Source organism: Tinamus guttatus, unplaced genomic scaffold (assembly GCF_059628265.1).
Source record: "Tinamus guttatus ecotype Peru unplaced genomic scaffold, ASM5962826v1 Tinamus_guttatus_pri_ptg000242l, whole genome shotgun sequence".
Lineage (NCBI taxonomy): Eukaryota > Metazoa > Chordata > Aves > Tinamiformes > Tinamidae > Tinamus > Tinamus guttatus.
Window position 1 is genome coordinate 6,547,528 of NW_028288776.1, and position 21,054 is coordinate 6,568,581.

The following is a 21,054-nucleotide window of genomic DNA, read 5'->3' on the forward strand; positions in this document are numbered from 1 at the left end:
AGGAGGCTCGCTGAGGGAATTTTTCTTTCTTTTGAATCCAGATGACCTCTTTGTATGGTAACTAAGAGAAATGTCTTTTACAGTACTGACTGTGTTGCACCTGCAGCCGTTGCAGTTAATTTAGAAGTTCGAGTCCCAGTGTTTGACTGTATGATAGTGCAGGTGCTCCTGGTTATATCCTTATCTTTCTCTTTCTGCTAGTTGGATATCCTGCAACCTAATATAGGATAGAAACAACTGTTGTTTTCTGTACCATGTAACAACTGCTCTTCTTGGCCTCCTCCCATAAGCTGCTAGGCCCTTTTGCCGATCCAGACCCAAAGCTACAGGCTCTTACTCTTACTGTGGACCATGTTCATTAATTTTTTTTGAGAGAGAGATGATTATTGCCTGAAATAAATGTAGCCTGTACAGTAAGCAAGAAGCAAAACAGTTTGAATGAGACAGAAGCAAAGAAACAGCATGGGATTTAAGTAGAGGTGTTGTTTGTATTTTGGGCGTGAGGTCCACTGACAACTGGGAATGGGGAAAATCTGGTATAGAAATTAATAACTAAGTTTCTGTAAAACCAGTTGTAATATAATTTGTTCTCATCCTGACCCCAGGTATTGCATCCATTGAATGTTCTGGGATATCCAACAGCTTGGGAAGCCTCACAAAGCTATGTTTGCTCTCAGGCGTTAACAGAGAAAACTCCCTGCCATGTGGGAAGCATTAGCGCTGCCTCATGGTCCTGGCACTTTCTTTATGCTGAGCCTTCCTTGGCATACCCCAGACGTGGGGTTTCTGCTGTTGGAAGCCTCTCAGTGGGCAGAGCTTGGCCAAAGACCAGTGAGTTTGGGGCTGGCAGCTCAGCAGAAGGGTTGTCCTTAGGATGAGCCAGCGTGTTGACTTGGTGGCAGGGACTCGAGGGCACACGTTTTGTCCCTTGTGCCCTAATCTGCCGGCCTCTCTCAGCCACTGCCTGGCTTCCCTTCGAGCCTCCTGCCTGCCAGCCCAGCAGCCCTCCACCCTCCCAGATCCACTCCTATTGAAAATCTTTAAACTGCGGGAGCTGAAAGGATTTGACATTTTCCAGAACATTTGAGCTCAAGTGATAAAATTGACATAGCTTTAATAATCTGATCAAAGAGGCTTTAGCTAGCACCTTTTGAAGGATCCCGGAATCCTTTCCAAACAACGCTCGTGCTAACTCCACTGCAAAGCAGGGGGAATGTGGGTGCAGGCGTGCGCGCTTCCTGCTCCGCAATAACCTCCTCCTGCTAAAGCTTCAGTTCTGCAAAAGGTGCCAGAGGTCAGCAAAACCCAATAGAAATTACAGGAAAAGCCTCAGTGTCTTGCTGAGTCTTTCCAATAATGTTGATTTTGAAAGTAGCGGGGAGAGCTTTTTATTTAAGGGTCTTGATTTCCCTGACGTTCAGAAGGCAAGATGGTGTTTCAGGTGGAGGATTCCAAACTGCCTTGTCTCCCTGCCCATCTTTCCTTTGAGATACGTGAGTGATAAATAGTTTCTGTCCTGCCACTGAAGGAGTCTGAATGCTCTGTGTGCTTGTCTGTGCAGACGGGTTCCGTTAAATTAATTGATAACAAGGATCAGAGCTAGGAGCTTACAGAAAAGGTGGGGGGGAGAAGGGTTTCATACTGTCTGGCTGCTTCCCTCTCCGCTGCTGAGCCATGATATATGGTGACCCAGCCCAACAGGCTAAATTGATTCATCTCCAGTTCCTGTTTCTTAATCTGGAGCTAAATTGGTTTCATTTTTCTTGTTTTGGGTGGCATTTGCAGGAAGTTTTTGGCAGCATCACTTTATTGTTTGTAACTTTAATTTTTGCTTTTAAATCTGAGCGTTATTGATTGGCATGTTAAACCCTGTGTTGCATCTGATTAGCATTTTTTAAAAGTGTTCAGAAGCCCGTGGTTTACCACCTGTGTCAGCCGTGCTCTCCATTTAGAACAAGGGGTAATAGAGTTAGCAGCGATTCCGCATATCGATCCTGCTTCTATAAGAATGACATTCCTTCCCCCCTCCCGTCTTCCAAAAATAAGTCTAGGCAAGGAGATGGGTGTGTTTTAACAAATTTGTTAATACAATATGGCAAACGATTCTTATTTTGGCATGGAGCCGAAGTTCTTTGCCTGCACGTTAATGGAATCGGGGCTTGGATTTTCCTAGAAAAGGCTCCATGCAGAATGACTGGCTGGGATTTGGGGAAAGCCTGGGCCTCATGTGTCCTCGTGTGTCCTCACACCACGACAGGTCCTTGATATCCCAGGTCATCTGTGTTACGGGTGAGCTCCAGGTAGCAGCTGCAGGCAGCGAGGGATCGGGTTTGGTCCCGGCTCTTTCCCAGGAGAGAGGGCTCTCGGGGGTGGTGGTGGCCGAGCTCCTCAGCAGATGGGCAGCAAAGCGCTTCCCGAGTGGGCTCTGGGGCAGCCTCGCGGCGGCCTCAGGGTGTTTCGCTGCTCTCCGCGCGCTCGGACGTCCTCCCAGCTCCTTCCGGAGCAGCGGAGCGAGCGCCGCTCCGCACGGAGCCACCCGCACGGCCTCCCGCCGGACACCTCCCTCCCTCCCGTGCGCGGGGCCCGGTGCCGTTTGGAAACCCAGGCTGGCCGGGGTTAAAAGCCAGCATCTTAATTCAGAGTGCCAATGTTCAATTTTGCTTTCTGCCACCAAACGAGATTGCAGGCCAGCGAGAGAGTCTGGGTTAGTGGCCCACTGGGTCACCTCCCATTTGTTTTCCTCAATTTTGTGTTGTCATAAATTCATTCCAGCCCGTTGTGGTTGATCAGTTTATCTCCGCCGGGGCAGGGAGCGCTGCTAGCATGATATATGACACGAAACATTGTAGCCAGCCTCTCCATGAATCACTCCAGCTGGTCCGTGTCAGCCTGAAAGCAAACAGGGCCCGGCCGCCGAGTGTTGACTACGATGAGCTCAGTATGGGAAGAGACATGACGTATGAATGTTTATTTAATAATTCTCTAATATTTCCAGCGGAGTGTGGCTGTGCCTTCCGAGCTGGGCTGGAGGGAGGGGAGGTTGAGGAGGGAAACTCTAATCTGTTGGGGTGGGTCATAAATCAGGCAGACAACATCATTAATCAGGGATGGAGCAGGACTGGAAGGAGGTGGGACTGGAGCTGCCATCCTTGGTGGGAAGGGGGCTGTGCTTTTTTATTTTTTATTTTTCCCCCCTTAAAACAAATCTTGTTTCTGATTCCGCCTGCCCCCGGTGGCACTGCCCACATAACAGCAGACGTGGGCACAAGGCTAGTTAAGTGAGTGCATTACCATTGCGGTAACCCTTGCGATATGAAACCCACCAAGCATTAAATCCCTGTATAATCATCCTTATATAATACTTGATGCTCATCGTCCTTCATCAGATGAGATGCTTGTTGGCTTAAAAGAATGATCTGAGAGACAAAAAGCGATTGTATTTATTTTCCTTGTCTCTTCTTTCACCCCCTCACACCTGACCTCACCTCTTTCCAAAACAGCCTTTCTGAAAGCACCTGCTCCATAGGGGCTAAGTGAAGGAGCATCACTTAAAATTTAAACAAAGCTTAGGGTGCTCTCCTTGCACAAAGAGTCCAATGTGCAAGAGCGGTGCAGGAGGTGGCAACGTCTCAGCTCGGGGTCTCTGCGCCCCGGCAGACGCGTCGAGGTCGGAGCAGAATGGATGTGAAGCGAGAGGATTAGCACAAGCCTAGGAGGGAGAGGGAATGTTTAACTCAGGATGTTGGAGGGAAACGGAGAGAAGCTGCTATGAATTCACACCAGAGGATAAGCACTCCCTGGCCTTTCTCCATGTTATACCATTAATAGGCTTTGGGGGTAGGCAAGAAAATCGTATAGCAAAGATAAAATTTAAAAAAATAGCCTGAGCCATAAATGAACTCTTTGCACTCTGCAAAGCGAGAGTGTGGTGCTGCTGGGGAGCGTCTGCAGCTGGAGGGTCCAGGCCTGGCTCTGCCTGTGAAAACCAGAGACAAGACCCAGGAGGCTGCATTGAAGCATGGGGTTGTTTGGGCCAAGCTGAGAAAATGCCATGTCCCTGGGCTGGGTGCTGCGTGTGTCCAGAGGCTTCTCTCTGGATTTAGTAGTATGCAATATGTGCATATAATGTAGTGTATGCTGATATTTTTATGTTGGAAGGGTGCATGAAAGAATGTTGAAGTTGACTTGCACATTATTTCATTATGTAGGTTGAGTGTTTAGATTATATTGGTGGAGAGCAAAGTGCTGGGCTGTGATTTTTAATCCTGCTCAGTCCTAACTGCCTGGTAGAAATTGCATGGTAGTAGTCTTACAGGTCATTATCACTGTGCCAACTGAAGTTATATTGGTGTTGTGGCTCATCACAGGCTAGTGAAACCCAGTGGGGCACACTAAGCAGAGGGACCCACATCTGGGCTATCTTGGCTTAACACAGCTGCATGCAGAGTTTTGGTCTAGCTTGGAGGGGTTGTCTCCCTGGTCAGCATCCTCCTGTAGCAGAGGGCCTCTGCATCCTACTGTACCTGTAATGTCTCCGAGCTGAAGTATCTGCAAGGTGTGGGGAGCAGCTGCTGGCTTGGGGGCACGAGCGTCCCTATCCCACCACTCACCAAAACCCTAAGAAGCAATTTTTCTTCCTATGGTGGAAGAGCAGTTTAAGCAGCCTTGCCCTTCATGTCTTTTTCCTCCCCATCCCTTTTTCCCCCTTTTTTTTTCCTTTTTTTTCCCTCTTTTTTTTTCCTTTTAGTTTCAGAAATGCTGTTAACTTTAATTTGTGGAGTTGCTTCCTGGGAGTGAAAAATCGATGGGGGGCTATCGCAGTGTGAAATTCGACTGTCACTATTGAGCTATAGAGTTAGCAAGATGTCTTAGAAGGTAAAAAATAAATCGTGGCCCAGCAAGTGCTCAGCTGTGCTATTTCAAAGGGGATATGAGGCTGATGGTCCGTTAGAGGGTACTTCAGTTAGATGGATGATGATTCCTTGTGAAATATTGGAGTTATTCCATAGGTAAGAGAAACTTTAGCTTATAAAACACAAACAGCTGCCTTCTAGCAGACAGATTTTGCCCTTAGATGTCCGAGCAGCTTGTGAGAGAGAGGACTTGTCCCTAAAATTAGCCCTTTCTGTTTAACAGTGTCTCCGATGGAGCATTCTTGGGCCCACTGTGTTCTTTCTGAAAATAGTTTGAGGATGTGACTGAATTGTTTTTTTTACGTATCTTACCTACTTCGTAAGAACTAAGAAATAGGAACTACTTTTCTTGTGGGGTTTTTTGGGGATTTTTTTTGTTTTGTTTTTTTAGTAAGTGTTTGTATGCTGCCCAGATGCTCTCAGGAGAAAAGCAGCAATTGTTTTTAACGCAGGTCGTGTACCGATTTGGGCGAGGATGCTCGTGCACCGGGGTCGTGTTGTGCCCCTTCTGCTGCCCGTTCGCGGCCGCGCTCGTGCATCTGCTCCGGGGCAGCCGCTCACAGAGCTGCCGCTGCCTTGGCATTTGCTGGCTGTTATGGCAGGATTCACTAAGTGTTTGTGCTGTGCCAGCTGCTGGGCGACAACAGGAGGATCCTAATTATGGCCCTGGGTAGTTTATGCGTTTCTTAGGCCATAGTTAATAAATAAAAATATGAAGTAATTACAAAAAAAAAGGGGGGTGGGGGTTGTGTTACTTCTCAACTAAACTATGTCTGGGATAGCTGTAGAAGCTGTAATTATTTCTTAGACTTGCATGCACAGTCACAGCACCGCTGAGGGGAGCTTACAGCAGCACAAAGACGTTCTGAGCTGCATTTAGCTGGGACTTGGGTAAAGATTCTCCCAAAATTTAATGGCAGAAAAATTCATTATGCTTTCATTTCTCCTCCTTCTCCACAACACAGAACCCAAAAGCGTCTTTGCAGAGCAATGTAATAGCAAGTAATGTAATAAATATTGTCTAATATGTCAAATACTTTTTGCCCTCACTTGAGCGCTGATGCTTGTCCTAACCTTAATCACTCCCCACCACTCTGTGCACTGCATCTGCTACTGCTATTTCTCCATTCACTTCTCCACTTTTCTTCTTCTTTGACTCTATTTGTGTTCCCCAAAGCTGCTATTTTATTCGCTCAAAAATGGCATAAGCATTCTTGCTTTTGCCTCAGATAGCCGGCTCATGACCTCGCCTTCCTTTTCATTGCTGATTTCCTTTTCCAGCTCTGGGACCACAGTTGGTTATATAATATTAATGTGCTGCAGATGCTTTAAATGGTCTCATGTTTCTTTTTGGAGGCACGATTACCTTAAATGATGCTAATTCTGATTCTTTCTTTTCCCATTAAAGGAAACAGTAACAGTGTAAAAGTTCTAGGCCAGGCCACAGGAGTTATAGGAAATTGTCTTGAGGATGTTATCATGCTGCCCTTGTGCCTCCAATCAGTGGTCATGAACGGGAGTTCTGGAAAGCATATCACCTATACGGTAAAGCCCTTAAAGGGCTGCAAATGGGTCCAAGCGCTGCTGTAGTAGCATAGATATTTCCTGTTTATTTCAGCCATTTGGATTCAGGCCATGGGAGTAGAAGGCGTGTAGTTGTGCACAGAGGCTGGACACAAAACTTAGGCAACTTTGAGGTCCTTTCAGTCCTAGGAACTTGCTATAATTCTTCTTTTTAATTTTATGCCCTGGTTGTCCAAGCAAAGCTACCAATAATCCCAAGCTCCCTTCAGGCTGCAATAAAATGATGGATTACAGCTGCCCTAAGTCTTCCAATAGGTAAAAGTACTTGCCTCACCATAGCGGAGTTTGATCGTAATCCAAACGTGTTTACTCGTGACTCAAAGCAAGTCTCAGGAAGCTGGAACCTCTAACCCGTGCGCCTTACTGAGGAGAGGAGCTGCGTTTTCCCATTGCCACCTGCTGCCTTTTGTGGCCCTGATTTTTATTAAGGTAGAAAACATGATTCAGGTTCACAGATCTGTTAGGAATACACTTATGGTCACTGGAATGAAGGGTGCATTTAACATATGAACACATTAGATGTACATTTATTTGTATTAAGGAGCTTTGTGTAGGAGAATTATTTTTTTAACTCAACGAATGCAGCTTCAACAAAGCCTTGCTGCAGCAGAGCAGTCTTTAAAGCATGGTTTCCTTTATCACCAAAGCTGCTTCAGTAAAGCAATAGGATTGCATTTATTTTCTCTTTGGAGCAGAGGACATAGTCTCTAAATCGAAATCAGAATGACCATGCATTCTTTCTCCCAGCTTTCATGTAGAACCATAATTGCTCAAATGGCACATTTAAATTTTGGCGCAAGGTCAGACTTTCACTAGCCTCCTTTTTAAATCAGTCCCAGTGGCCAGCGGATACTGTGTAGCCCTACAAATGCATCTAAACATGCTGACTCTGAGGCTCCTTCCATTCTGAATGATCAGCAGTGCCATCTGTCTCTGTTTTGATTGGGGCTGGGCACATGTGTCCCCATGAAACACGGGCCAAAAAAAGAGACAGCGAGAGACAGTGTCTGAATTCACTTCCTCCTCTGTAAAGACATTGTTGGGTTCTGTGGAGTAGAGGCGGAGGAGATATGAAAGCATAATGAATTCTTCTGTCATTAAATTCTTTAGGGAATCTTTACCCAAGTCCCAACTAAATGCAGCTGAAAACGCCTTCTTGCAGCCTGAGAGGTATTGCGACGGTGCATGCAAGTGTAAGAGAAATAATTCTTCTGTGGGGAGAAAAGAGACAACATTTTTGGTTTGCATCAAGATGAAATTAGTCAGAAGCAAACTCTGGATTTGGCAGGCAGACACCAGTGTTAACAAGTTGTGCAAGCAAGTATAAAATAGAGGCGCTCGTGACTCGGAGAGCCTCAGCCTCGCATGTGTGTGCCCTTGCATGCACCCCGCTCCAAATTCACAACTTGGAACACGGAAATTAGAGTGTGGAACATTGCATTATTCATAACTTGGCAACCAGAAGCCAGGGCACTTCGCCAAAATAAACTATTCTCTATAATTACAGGTGAAGCAACATTCTTTAATATCTTACAATACAAAAACATACATTAATCAAGAAAGAGTGCTTTTTTTTTTTCCTAGAGGACAATAAATTAGTATCCTTGCCAATTTCCTCAGTGTTTTACAGGATTATAAGTCCTCCTTTTTAAAGGAGGTTAGTCTAAAAACAAATAGACCCAATAAATGAGATTTTTAGCTAAATAAAGGGGAAGCCAGCTCCTAAACTGTTGAAGCCTTGCCAAAAGATTGGCTTTTAGCACTTGTGTTCTCATAGACTAAGGCTTCAGCTGGTGTAACTCAGCGTGGCTCCAGTCATTGCAACTTTGCAGGGAATGTTTCTACTGCTGAGGATCTGGCCTCCCCTGTCTTAGCCAGCTCATCTAGTGACATAAAACCTCAATGCTTCATGCCAAGCCAGTAGCCTGCACCTTCTGGGGTGGCTCACAGTCAGTCTGCCACTAGTGTCTGACACAGACTTCTTTCAGAGTCTTAACATACGGAAAATGTTTGAGTTGTTCCTGTTTCCTGTAAAAGCCACCTGTGACTTCTCTTCTAAAAATCTTACTTGTCAGAGTAGGTGTTTTGCTTGTTAGTAGCCAGCTCTTTTTTTTTCAGCTTTCTGTTGCACACCAGTAAGTGCAGTAGGCCGTTGTATCCATGTGTTTCCCAGGAACCTCAATAGTCCTCACTCGTCTCTGCCAAAGGGAGCTCTGTAATAGTAGCAGTAGCACATGCTGTGGTGAACACTTGCTGAGTTGATGGCAGTTGGAGGTTGAAAATCTTTCATCGGATTAAAAACAAAAAAAAAATCTCATCCCAGAAAGCTTGCAGTTTTAGTCTGTTTGAAACTGAGGAAGATGTATTGAAGAAAACATGCAAGTGAGATCCAAGACTGCATCATGGTTCTGTGCTGTTGCTCGGTGCTTGCTGAATGACTCTGCATAGCATGTCACAGACTAATAAAACATGGTCTTTGCTCTGAAGAAGTTCCCTTTTCTTCAAATGTAAGCTGGCAATGGGAGAAGGTTAGAAATAAGGGATTATGTACTGCCATTGTGGGTGGGTTTTTTGCATCATTTTATTGAGTTTTACAGATTTGTGCTCCAGAAAATGAGTTATAGTTGGTAGGATTTCTTGTCTGCAATATAGCAGTGGTTTTGATAATTGTCATCTCTGGCTGTCATTGGATATAGCCAAGAGCAATTTCCTTGCTCCTGGAACCCTACTTTAGCCTGAGTCTGCCTTCAAAGCATCGACCAGTCTGTTTCTAATATTTATGATATGTAAGCTGCTAGCGACCTGACCTCTGGCCTCAGCGCAGGGAAATGGCTTGTATGTTCTGGGGGGCTCAGGTTCTCCGCCTTGGACAAGGGAAGATAAAGTCTTTGTTTAAAAATAAAGACAGCACCCTCAGGTTTGTCAGCGAGTACAGTAAATTTTCTCCTCTGCCATTCTATGTTTACAGGCATATGGAAACAAATAAATATATGAGGAAGAGAGAGGAAGGTCAGAATATCGAGTGTCAGAAGTAGCCCATGAAATTTTATTGGTGGTGTATTTAATCAGTGCTAAGCGTTTTTTACAAGGCACATACAAACAGTGGAATTGTAAAAAGCTATGGAATGCTATGTAAAGTGTGGCCATTTATGAAGAAGGGAAATATATACTCAGTTGAAATAAACCAAATGGGAAGGTTGTATGGAGAGTTCTCAACATCTGGGAACATCAAATGAGATCTGGGTGAGGCAGGGGGGCTGTTCATGGAGACTTACTGATCTTTGAGGTGCTTTTCTGCCTCTTCGGTAGCAAATAGTTTGCATGTTTTTAAGGTTTCAGATAGGCAGGCTGTTAATGCAGTGTTTGTGGTTTTCTTTTTTATTCTTTTTTTTTTTTTCCCCTGTATAATGGAGCGAATCCCGGGTGAACAGCTGTTACTGGTATCTCTGGTATCAGCCTCTTGGGCCCATTCCAGTCCAATAGTGTCTTGAGCAGCCTCTTGTTATCCAGCTGGGAAGGGTTAACTGAAACCGATCACTTTGGCATCAGCATTTTTTGTTTCCTTTTTGGCCCAGTATTTTGTTGATGATAAAGCACAGACTTAGTCAATTGAGAGATTCCAGAGCTGCAGAATCAGAGATAATTTAATTAACGGAATTGCTTGTGATTGCCCACTGGGAGAGCGGGCAGGAATTGCTCGATTTAATTTGGAGAAACAAAGATCACATGCATGCTAATGTTTGACAAATAGCCAACGTTTGGGTTAAAGTTTTTTTGTGAAGGGGGGCAGCTGATTCCTGGGGGAGATTTCCCAGGAAGTGATAGCTAAGTAATAGCTCTGAGATACAGATGCAGCCTGTTTCTCTTGCATAGCATATTTATGCCCTTTTCCTGGCATTTTATCTGAACAAAGCAAGGATTTATTCAACAGGAGGGAGATAACGGAAGAAAGTTTTCTCCTTATTTTCAGTGCTGGCCAAAACTCTACTATGAAAGCAGAAAAATGTTTTGGTCACAAAGACTGGGAACTATCAAGTGCTGTTTCCCCAGTCTCATAGATTTGCTCCCTGGTATGCAGCGTCCTCAAGGGTGTTTGCCAAGTTGCTGAAGAGTTGATCACAAAGTCTGGAGAGAAAAACAGATCAAACTTCCTCTGCAAAGGGCCCTTCTTTCCTATCTCTGCTCCCGTAGAAAGGCTCCTACTCATGCTCCCCAACTTGTGCAAGGGTAGCTCCTCTGCCAAGTTAGTTAAGCATGGACGTGCTCCTCTTGAGAAGTGTTTGCCAGTGAAGACAAGCCTTGTATGAGAAAGCTGCTCGTACCTGGGTGGCAAGAGAAGTCCTAGCAACAGGAGCGTGAGGCACAGCCCTTTGCAGCACTTGTGGTCAGTAGATTTCTGCTGAGGCCGATGAATGATGTTACCCACACCTATCAAATCAGAGCACTGAGATGCAAAATAGTCTTTCCACATCCAGCATCAGGTCAAGGCAAAGCAGGGAGTAGGGCCTGGAGTTTAATTCCCTCTTTGCTGTAATTCCCCCTGCCTCCCTTGGCAGGGGAACTGGTGGGCCATCGTACCCCTTCCATCGAGTCTGACCCTCACCCTGGCATTGCTCACTGTGTAAAAATCCAGCATAACCTACGCTGCACTACCCATCTCCCAGCACGACGTGTAAGCTGTGCTGTCAACAGGGAAGCCTAACGGAGTTCCCAAGATTGGAGCTGCAGGAAGAGTTGCTCCTAAGTGATGCTTATCTTTAGGATACAAACAGCAGGTTGACGGTAAAATGTCACTAAATGGAATGGCATGTGTCCCAAGTGTGCTGGCCACCACAGAAGCCAGACACATGGGAAGTGACTCTTGTCTTTATTCTATCCCAGGAGGTAGTTCCAGTTTCCTTTATTTACTAATGTTCTCCGTATTTCCCTTGACCTCATTTCCTCCGGCTTTTCGGAAGCAACCCTGTAATTATCGGTCACTTTGAGTTGACCCTTGGCCCCCGTGTCCCTGGTTTCTGCTGCTCCAGGAGACTTTCCTGAAATCTCAAGTGCAAAAAAAATCACTCGTGGCCAAGAACGGTCTCTCTTGTGAGACAGGAGCTGCGTCTCATCCACTCTGCTGCGTGTCAGGATCTGTCCCGAGAGCGCACGTGGCAGGGAGGAACATGGGGTTGAAAGTCTGTCAGGGCTGAGCTTTGATCAGCGCTGGGAGATATTGCAGTGGCTAAAGCTCCCTCTTACCAATGCACCCCAGTCTTGTTAATAAATGTATATTTAACAATGTCTGGAGCGTATGAAGTGATAATAACTAAATCAATACCTCCCACATTGATTGTCCAGGATCCCTACAGCGTGACGCACGCAGCGGTGCGGTAATTTTCCAGCTAACTAGCACCCTGATCTACAGCCCTCCTATTGATTGGCCATTGTATCAGGCAGCCTCCGAGCATTATTGCTTATACCTCTATTCAGCCTCCTTTTCTGATTCATTCGTTTATTACTGGACAGGTGCGATTATCTCGGAGACTTTCCGAAATTGGCCGGCACGGGTCAGCCAGTTAGACTTCTATAAACAAGCCATTTTCTATCTCCTCCAGTTGGTGCATTGGCAATTTTTTCAAGCTTTGACTGTTACTGGGCTAGGACTGGGATGAAGTGGCCGTTGGCTCATTCCCTTTAAAGCTCCAGGGCCCTTACGCATGCAGGAGGGAGAAGTGGATTCCAGAAAGCTGAGTTCAGCTGCAGCCTCTGTCCAGCCTGAGCTTGCTGATGGGCCAGGTTGGAAGGGAAATTATTTTCTCATCCCATAGGTGTCTTCAAGTTATAAGTAAATAATCCTGTTTCCCTCTCAGACAAGATCTTCCTAGTTTTGGGGTTTTTTTTTTCTTTTTTGTTGTTGTTGTTGTTGTTGTTGTTGTTTTCAGAAAAGGCTAACAAACTATTCCCTGCAGCTGAAAAACAAAACTAGGGCATGACAATAATTTATACCAATGAGTAGGGGCAAGCGGGTGTTTCACAGTGGGGAGCTCTGTCTCCTCTTGAACTCTTTTATTTTTCTCCAAAGAGTATTTATTCATACCAAGGCTTGAATCCAGAGCGTCCTGCTCCCCAGGGAGTTCCTACCCACCAGGCTGTCATGGGACACATGTATTTCTTTGCCTTTTCTGCAGTCTTTAAATGGCCCTCCTGTTTCCCTGGAACTGTCATTTTCAATGAATCTCTTTCTGAGGAAGATCCCTCCTGAAACCTCCCTGTCAGGTCTTGTAGGGAGCAGTCTCTGGGCAACCTTGCAGTCAGTGTCTGATCCGTGCAAAGCTGTAGGAGCTTTATGCCACTGGTACTTGAACCAACGTGCTCCTACATCTCCAATTTCTTCTATAAGATTGTAATCAGAAAGTTCTGTCACGATTTCTTCACAACTAGCTCCATTTCCAATATAGTTTATAGCTATTTGCTTTACTGACAGATCTAGGGTTTTGATCCCGTGTGCTCAGTCTCATCTGCGTGGCACAGAGAGAGATGCTCAGGATTGCATTCGACACTGGGGTCAGGCAGCAGAACCACCATGTCAGAGATGCTCCAGGTCCCTCCCTGGGTGCTGGTGACAGTGACTGGTGAATAAAGGAGCAAGTGTGTGTGTGTGCTGGGAGTGCTGGGGTGGCAGTTCGTTTTAGCCATTGCGGTAGTTCCACCTGTTGACAGATCATCCTCTAAAATGGTGCAACCTGTAGGTGCTACCATGATATGATGTTCTGTAAACCCTTTCTGGGAATGCATTGGGGCCCCTGCCTATCTCTGCACAGTGCAGAAGTCTGATTTTGCAGCATGCTGAAGTGACACAGCTTTGTCCGTAATGCTGCCCGTGTCTCATCTGCCAAGCATTGCTGTTTGCCCTTGCTTTTAAGTTGGCAAGTTGCTCTTTTCATTAGCTTTGCAGAACCATGAAAATATACTCACCTGCCCTCAGCACAGTGCCTGGATGACAAAAGATAATGCTGCCCATCAAAAATGACCCTCGGAAATGGGAAAGCAGAGATTGTAAAGCTGCTTTTATAGCCACCTGATTGGTAGTGTCTCTTGCTTCTGGTTTCATCTCCTTTTCAGTTTTAGAACCAACGAGCTAGGTCTCATTTAGCGTAGAAGCGATATGTTGTGTTGATCCTGTGTAACGAGCTGCTTTTGTGTCCCACATGGTTCATGGCCAGGAAAGACACCCATTTCTTAAGGGAAGAGCAGCTGCCACTGCCTACAAGAAGTTAGCTCACCAGCCCTAGAGCAGCACACAGAATTTTGTGTAAAGGATTTGTTTTCAAAGAATCCGTAGGGAAAAGGAGAAGAGGCAAAAAACAAAGAACTTTTTTTTTTTTTCCGTTACCACGTGTTGCAAATACTTGCTCTGTATGATAGTGACAACCCCAAAAGTGTTCAGTAGCAGGGCTCACAGAATTCGCACTGCTCTTTTCAGGAACTCCTCTTCAGCATAAGTTATATGTAGTTTGCTCCTGTTTCCCATACAGTAATACCTCCTCCGACACCTTTTTTTTGCCTGAACTCTTCTTGTGTGCTCAGTGATGCTGACTCTCCATCATCTTTTGCAGAATTACGGAAGACTCCGCAGTGACAACATTTGAAGCGTTAAAGGCTCGTGTCCGTGAGTTAGAAAGGCAGCTTTCCCGTGGGGACCGCTATAAATGTCTCATTTGCATGGTGAGTAGCACTCCAGTTGTGGTCATGAATCACAAATGTCTTGGTACCTTTGCCTTATCTTTGCTGAGGTGGAGAAGCTTTTTTTGTTGTTACTTTGGGGTAAGTTAGGGGAGCGATATAGAAGGGCCACTCTCTTTGTCTTTGAATGAAGGTGCTAGATCTTTTTAGCTGTTGATATTTCTGTGTGTTAGGTTGTTCCACTTGTGTATGTAGCTGCCCATCTGTATCAGAGGCAAGAAAGCCCTGACCTCACTAGTCAGTGCTGTCCTTTCAGCCAAATTGGGGAAAACTCCCAGGCATTGACTGGGTTCTCTCCCTGCATGCCTGAAGTTGCATACGCAGAGGAGAGCAGAATCTCTGAAATGCCCTGGGTGATTCAAGAACAGGAATGTTTGCGAGTATTTAAAAGTTGCTGGCGTCCTGCTTGCTCTGTGTGGTGGTGATGTGACCTCCCTAAAGAAGGACAGGAGCTCCCTCTGATGGTCAGAGCTTGCAAAGCTTCTCACGTCCTGTAAGGTTTGTGTTCTCCTGATGGTGGGAGAGAATTCTGCTTTGCAAAGGGCTCTCTGTGCAACTTCAGTTTGATGCATGGTGCCCCCTCCTTGGTTAGTGGCTGACAGGTTTGGGGATGCAGCCCCCATCCCTGATCCCATAGAAGAGACCACAGCCTGCTGCGGATTTTCACAGATTTAGTAGCAATGATAGATATTACTCAGGAGAATGTGTGCTTGCTGAAATAGTGGCCGTGTTCTTGGGATGTAGTTAAGCTGTTCCTGTGGAGCAGATAGCTGTGATAAGGGTTAATCTTACCCTTTTGCTGTTTCTGTTTTTTTTTGTTGTTGTTGTTGTTTTTGGTTTGGTTTGGTTGGACTACAACCGAAAAAATGGACTACAAAAATGGACTGCAGGAGACTTTTTGCCTCCACTACATGAACACTGCTATCTCTGCAGAGTTCTTAGATGCAAAGTCATTGGAAGTTGTTGATGGAAGATGACCTTAATTCTGCTTTGTTTCTCCTTTGCTTCATACCTTATGTGGTAGATCAAGATCAGACCTGGGCTCTCTGGCTGTGCAATTAGCTTATCTGCAGTTAGTGTCTTATGCCATATGGACATAGAAGAGTCTCGTGATGGGATTGAGAGTGAAAAAACAATGGATCCCTTATGTGGGGATAACCTATTTGTTTCTTCTCCTCAGGATTCCTACACAATGCCCCTGACTTCCATTCAGTGCTGGCACGTGCACTGTGAAGAATGCTGGCTGCGGACTCTGGTGAGGCACCTGGCTACTTTCTTGCTGACTCATAGATTTTTCCCTCTCTCTGGGGTACATTATTTGAAACCACCATGGGAAGAGATGTTTTTTGCTTTATTTTAAGCAACTTGAGTGCTGTACATACAGTCTTCCAGCCTTCACTATCTAACACACCGCTCTGGCTTTGCCTTCACTGAGTTGTGGTTGAGTTGTTGTAACCAAAGCGCAGTCTGCTCGCTGCAGCGCTGTGGGGACAGCCACTGCTCCCCTTGGAGCTCTGTGCTGGGACAGCCTTGCGTTACAGCAATTTCCTGTGGTGCATCCGTGCAGAGGTAAAGCTATGGGGATGGAGGCCAAATCACTGAGATCTCCTGGTCCGTGTATCTTTGAGGAAAGCTAATATTCACTTGAAGCAAAAGGAATCATGTTCAGGATAAATAATATGGGAGAGAGATTTTATGCATATCAATCTATATTTTTGAGATTATTTGAAATAGCATCGTGCAGCTTTCGAGTGTATTCCATGCTGTTCATAAAACTGAGGATTACCTTGAATATTAAATTGATGACCCAATGCAAGAGGAATTTGTGCATTAGGAACATCAGGTTAAAATTTAAGATGTTATTAAGCAAAGTGTTTTCTTTTCCTTTGTTCAAACTGTGGGCTTTTAAATTAAACTTTCATTTCAGTCAGGTTGGGGAGTGGAAAATACCCAGCTGTGCTTTCTAGTTCTCTTCTTCGCAAGATGATACAGTGTTGAGTTGCAAAAAATGTAAGGGAATGCCACTCCTAAAAAACTATTCCTGTAAGGCATTACAAAATCCACTTTATAGAACACATTGTGCACTTGGAATTACGATTAAGCTGTTCGTGCTCCTTTAAATCCTGCCTTTTAAAAGTCTTGTCCAAGAAAAGTTACCAGGACGATGAAGTGCCTGTGGGCTTGAGTACTAATAGCAACTCAATAACTTGGCTATCCCTTGGGCTACGTTTTATAGCCCTTCAGCTACACCCCGTCACTATTTAGATTATACAAGCTTTTGTAAACATTTTAGCAGCATGTTATAAAAGACACATATGTGACTACGTGCGCCCTGCCACCTTTGCTAGTGGAGAGAAGTCTTATTCTTCAGCAGCACTGCAGGCAGGATGAAGCTCTGACTTTCTTCATTCTCTTTATTCTGAAGTCCTTGTCCCTTCCTTGTCCCAGCAGCCTTAAGTGATCCTTTAAGTCTGTCACACCTATTTCAAACTGTTCTTATGCTCAGCAGCAGCAACTTAGCTCCTTGTAGCAACTTAGGAACGCCAGAAAGCCTCGCTGTGGGCATGAGGGGTTTAGCATGTGCCCTTGCAGCAGGGAAGCTGCTTCCTTTGCAGCCGTGGGTCGGGGAGGTGGACACGGAGTTGGCTCTGCTCTATCCGCACGTGGCTCTTCTGCCCCCCGGGCAGGCGGGATGGGAACGGTCCGGCAGGCATCGTAGTCGGGCTTGGCACTTGCATAGGGGAAGCAATTAATAAGTGGCTACTCATGTGTTCCCCAGTCCTACCCTCTCCCTGCAGCCCCCAATTTATTAAGCCAGGCCTTTTCACAAGGCCTGCTTGCACTCTCTTTCCCGTCTCAAAAAAAAAAAAAATCTCCCAGCCTGTGTTCGCATGTTTCTAATGTAACCATTAAAATGTAGCCCGAAGACAGCAATAAAAACCCTGGAACGCCTTGGTGCTTTTGTGTCTTGATCAAAGTCAATGTGTGTAATCTCGTTAAGACTGCCCTCCTTCCCCCTCCTTTTTTTTTTTATGAATTTAATGGCATACAGCAGCTGGGCTCAGTGTTTAATGCTCACCAACCTGCATTGTTCTAATTAAGGTATCTCCTTTTATTTCGGGCACAAAAGAGACTCTTGTTTTCCTTTAACAAGCGAGGAGCTGTGGGATAGTGTGTGCAATAATGGCCGCTCTTACCTTTCCCGGGGTATAAAGCCGGCTCCCCGGTGCGGGCGAGAGGGGGAGCGGAGGGAGCCCGCGCGTGCAGCACACATGGAAAGGCTTGGTCGGGGGAGAGGGGCGACGCGTTTCTTCTGCTGGGCAATAAACAATTTGTTGGACTTAATAGGAGTTGGGGCGGGCGGCTTGTGCTGGCCTTCCGGCCGCTTTTGAACGTTCTGGAGATCCCTGCTCGGGAGAGGCCGGTTTCTCCCGTGCGCCCGCGTTGTGGAAGCGCAGCCGAGCTGTGGTGTTGGGCTGGAGTGTGAGAGAGGGACGTCTGCGTGTTAGCAAGGCCGTGGGCTGGAGGCTGCTTCTAAACCCGCGCGGGGTCTTGAGGACAAGGTGACATTTGATGCCGTTGGCTGTCGCGGAGCAGAGGAGGTGGAATGGTTTTTAAGAGGCTTAAGATTTGAACATTTTCTAGGAAATAGTACTAGAATGATGTGAGTATCCCTAATATCCTCTGGCGTGTAAGCCATTGACAAGAATTAGATCTTTCCAGTGTTTAGACTTTCTGAAACACGGTTTTCTGACTTTTGGCTCTCAGGTCCAAATAATAACTGTTCTGTTTTTAAAGGAAAAAGGGAAATATTTTTAATCCTACAAATGGCTGCTGGTCTCTCTGTCTCAGGTACTGTTACACTAGAGCTCAGTGCATCTCACTCACTTCTGGTACTGGGGGTGAAACATCCACCAGGGCAAACTTCATCTCTCTCTCCTGTTGCTGTGTGGGATTAACGTGAAGGCAAAGCTGGGTCACAGCAAAAGGAGCCCCTAGGCATGGTTAAGAGAACAGGGATGGTGCTGCTTGTTGAGTTAGCCAGCACTTCAGCACCAGCAGAAGCTGCTCTGTTAGATGGGCCTCTTCAGGGGAGCCTTGGAGAAAAGGAGGAAACAGCCCTTCATCCGGCATGGAGACACTGCAAATAGGATGGCCGCGTAGGACGCCCCGCGTGTGCGGGGAGCAGCTCCGGACAGAGGGAGGCAGGACGTGTTGCTTAACACTGGTTCTTGCCTGGGTTCCTAGCAAATGGTACTGGCCGTTTCCAGCTGGGTTTGCAGTTTTTGCGTTGCTGTTTCCAGACTGATGAGTTGGCTCCTGTTTGCTGGTTGTCTCTGGCACTCAACACGATTCATTCGCCCATACCATGCCAAGTGGAGGCAGAGCTAGCTATAGCCTCAAGTTAAACAGCAACTGGGACACAAGCCTGGAGGGCTTTCCTGTGGTTCCTTTTGGAAGCTTCTGAAAACACGTTCAGGTTCTTCAAAGACGGGAGAGGAAATAGGCCTGCGGCATGGGAGACGTAGGTGGGAGGGCTCGTTTCCCTGCGCCGTGACTGTCCACAGGGCCGGCGTCTGCTGAGCTGGTTGTTGGACTGTAGCCCCACGTCGCTGGGGCGTGTGGGATGAATCACCCTCTGGAAGAGGTTTGTTTCTATCCCTCTCTGTTAACTGAGAGAGACCGTGCAGTTCCTTGTGGATGGGGTCACTGTTGCCCTCCTCCCAGGAGAAATGCTCTCACAGTAAATACCGGGGATCTGCTGCAGTGCTTCGCTAGGGGAATCGTGGAGCTTCTGTCCCTGGAGGCTTGTGAGGCCACGATGGATGTGTGTCTGCCAGGGGTAATTCGTGTTGAGGTGGCCTTGCCAGAGGAGTGGATTTGATGGCTTCTTGAAGTCCCTCTGGGCAGTGAAGTCCCTCAGCGCCAAGTCCTGGCGCCCTTCCTTCCTAAGTAGGTGGAATTCGAAGTGAAGTCCCACTGTTGTTGGCCAGCGGATGGAGCTTTGCAGGGCTGCAGGTTGCCGAGTTCACCATGTGCCAGATCCAGCATTTCCTGCGTGCGTTTGCAGACCTGAGGCTTGTGCTTGTCTTGGGCTTATTTGAAAATGACATCTGCAAACCCAGAGGAAAATGACTTTTGAAAAGCATCATGGAACATGCTTTCAGGGGATCCATCCATATATACATATTCTCTGCAGTTGACACATTTATACCTTTGGTAGATTATGCTACTATGTTCAGAGCCCTGTAGATTCTTCTAGGCTGTAATATATTCCATGTGGGCTCCAGGGGTGTTTTTGTAAGAAGCAGCGCAGACTCAGAGCAATCCTTGGGTGAACCCTTGGTGCTTCCAGCTGCGAAGGGTCTTCCTGAGTCCGCAGCTACATGGAGACCTCTGTGCTTGATCCATCACAGCATTCCCATCTGCTGCAAGGTTGTCCAGGGTTGTTAACATACTGCAGGTTGAGCCTCCAGCAACCAGGGGCAGTGAGGATGCAGTAAGGAGGCCCTGTGGAAAAGGATGCTCTCCCAAATGCTTTAACCCTGTTAGCTGAAGCTAGAGGTGATGGTTGGCAGTGACGAAGAGCTGCTGCCCTGGGAGTTACCGTTTGCTGACGCTTTGTGTGCAGGAATGGGGCTGTTGTCGTGTCTGAGAACCTAATCTTGGAGTGCAGAGCCTCATCTGGCAGAAACCGACTGTTGGTTTGGGCCTCTCCTGTCATCCCTCTGCCTTGGTTTTCCTTCCTGTAAAATAGGCAAGCTTTGAGCCCTGCTTGGCAGTAGATAAAGTTGCTCTGTGTGTGTTTCTTTTCTCTCCTCTTTGCCTGGTAGCATATTCTGCTTGGAAATTGCCCATTGGGAAGCCCACGGGACAGCAAGAAGTGCCTAAACCCTTCCTTTAGAGTTTTCTTGCTTTAACCAATTTATAGCAGACATCACACAAATTTTCTTTTAAGAGGCAGATTTAAGACAAAATACTCCAACCCTTCCTGGCACCACGTGAGCCCTAACGACTTCTCAACATCTCGGCTCTCGTTAATGTATTTTTCAAACTACTACCCCAAGTGATTAGCCTGTATTGTGGATCAATCACTTGCCAAATGTTAATTAAGAAAAGAGGAGAAAAAATAAACTTCATCCTGGTTCCAGTCCCTTTTCTGTGCTTTGTAGCAGCCCCGGAGCTAACTTCTTGCAGCAGAGTTTTATAAACCCCTCAAAACTGGGGTTTATAATGGAAAAGCTGAGGTGGCCTTTACTCTAGCACACGCAGCTATAACACATCAAGGCTTTTCCATGAAGCTATGATGAAAGGAGCAGAAGGACCTGGAAAAAAAGAAAGAAAGAAATGGCCGACAGGTGGGACTTATTATTCCACAGCATTTTTATTTCAAGGGAAAAGTTTAGTAACCCCAGCTGGCAGGTGAGCAGTGGGGGAGCAAACGCCTTTTCATTGTGCCTGGGCCAGCACGTGTGTGTGTACGCGCTCATGCGCCTCGCTACGAGGGACGAGAGCTTAAAGGCCAGCGCCAGTAAATGCTGTGCACCTAGCAGAAAAGTCACATGTGAGGAACCAGGTTCCGGGCAATTTTAATCTAAAGAGAAAAAATCAGGCGCTAGTTCCGAATTTGACACACATGCTGCTGTTTGCATAGGATGACAGATTTGTTTTTTTAAAAAGAAGAGGCTTCCCCAAAGTAATTATTTGGCTTGAACTATTTAATACCAAACACGAATGGCCTCAGCGCTCCACGGGCAGTCGTCCTCCTGGGTTCAGGCCAGGCTCCCTGGGCAGGGTGGCTTTGCAGAAACCCTCTCTTTCCAGGGTTCCC

At 46.3% G+C, this 21,054-nt stretch overlaps 1 protein-coding gene across 6 annotated transcripts in view; it reads left to right on the plus strand.

Annotated features, from left to right (window-relative positions):
- The window catches only part of RNF220 (ring finger protein 220), a 204,828-nt gene that overhangs the window by 181,342 nt on the left and 2,432 nt on the right, over positions 1-21,054 (plus strand). For all 6 annotated transcript variants that reach the window (XM_088526134.1, XM_088526133.1, XM_088526136.1 and 3 more), the window contains 2 exons: positions 14,096-14,204; positions 15,403-15,477. In XM_088526134.1, the coding sequence (XP_088382260.1) occupies positions 14,096-14,204; positions 15,403-15,477 (184 nt within the window). The remainder of the gene's footprint in view (positions 1-14,095; positions 14,205-15,402; positions 15,478-21,054) is intronic.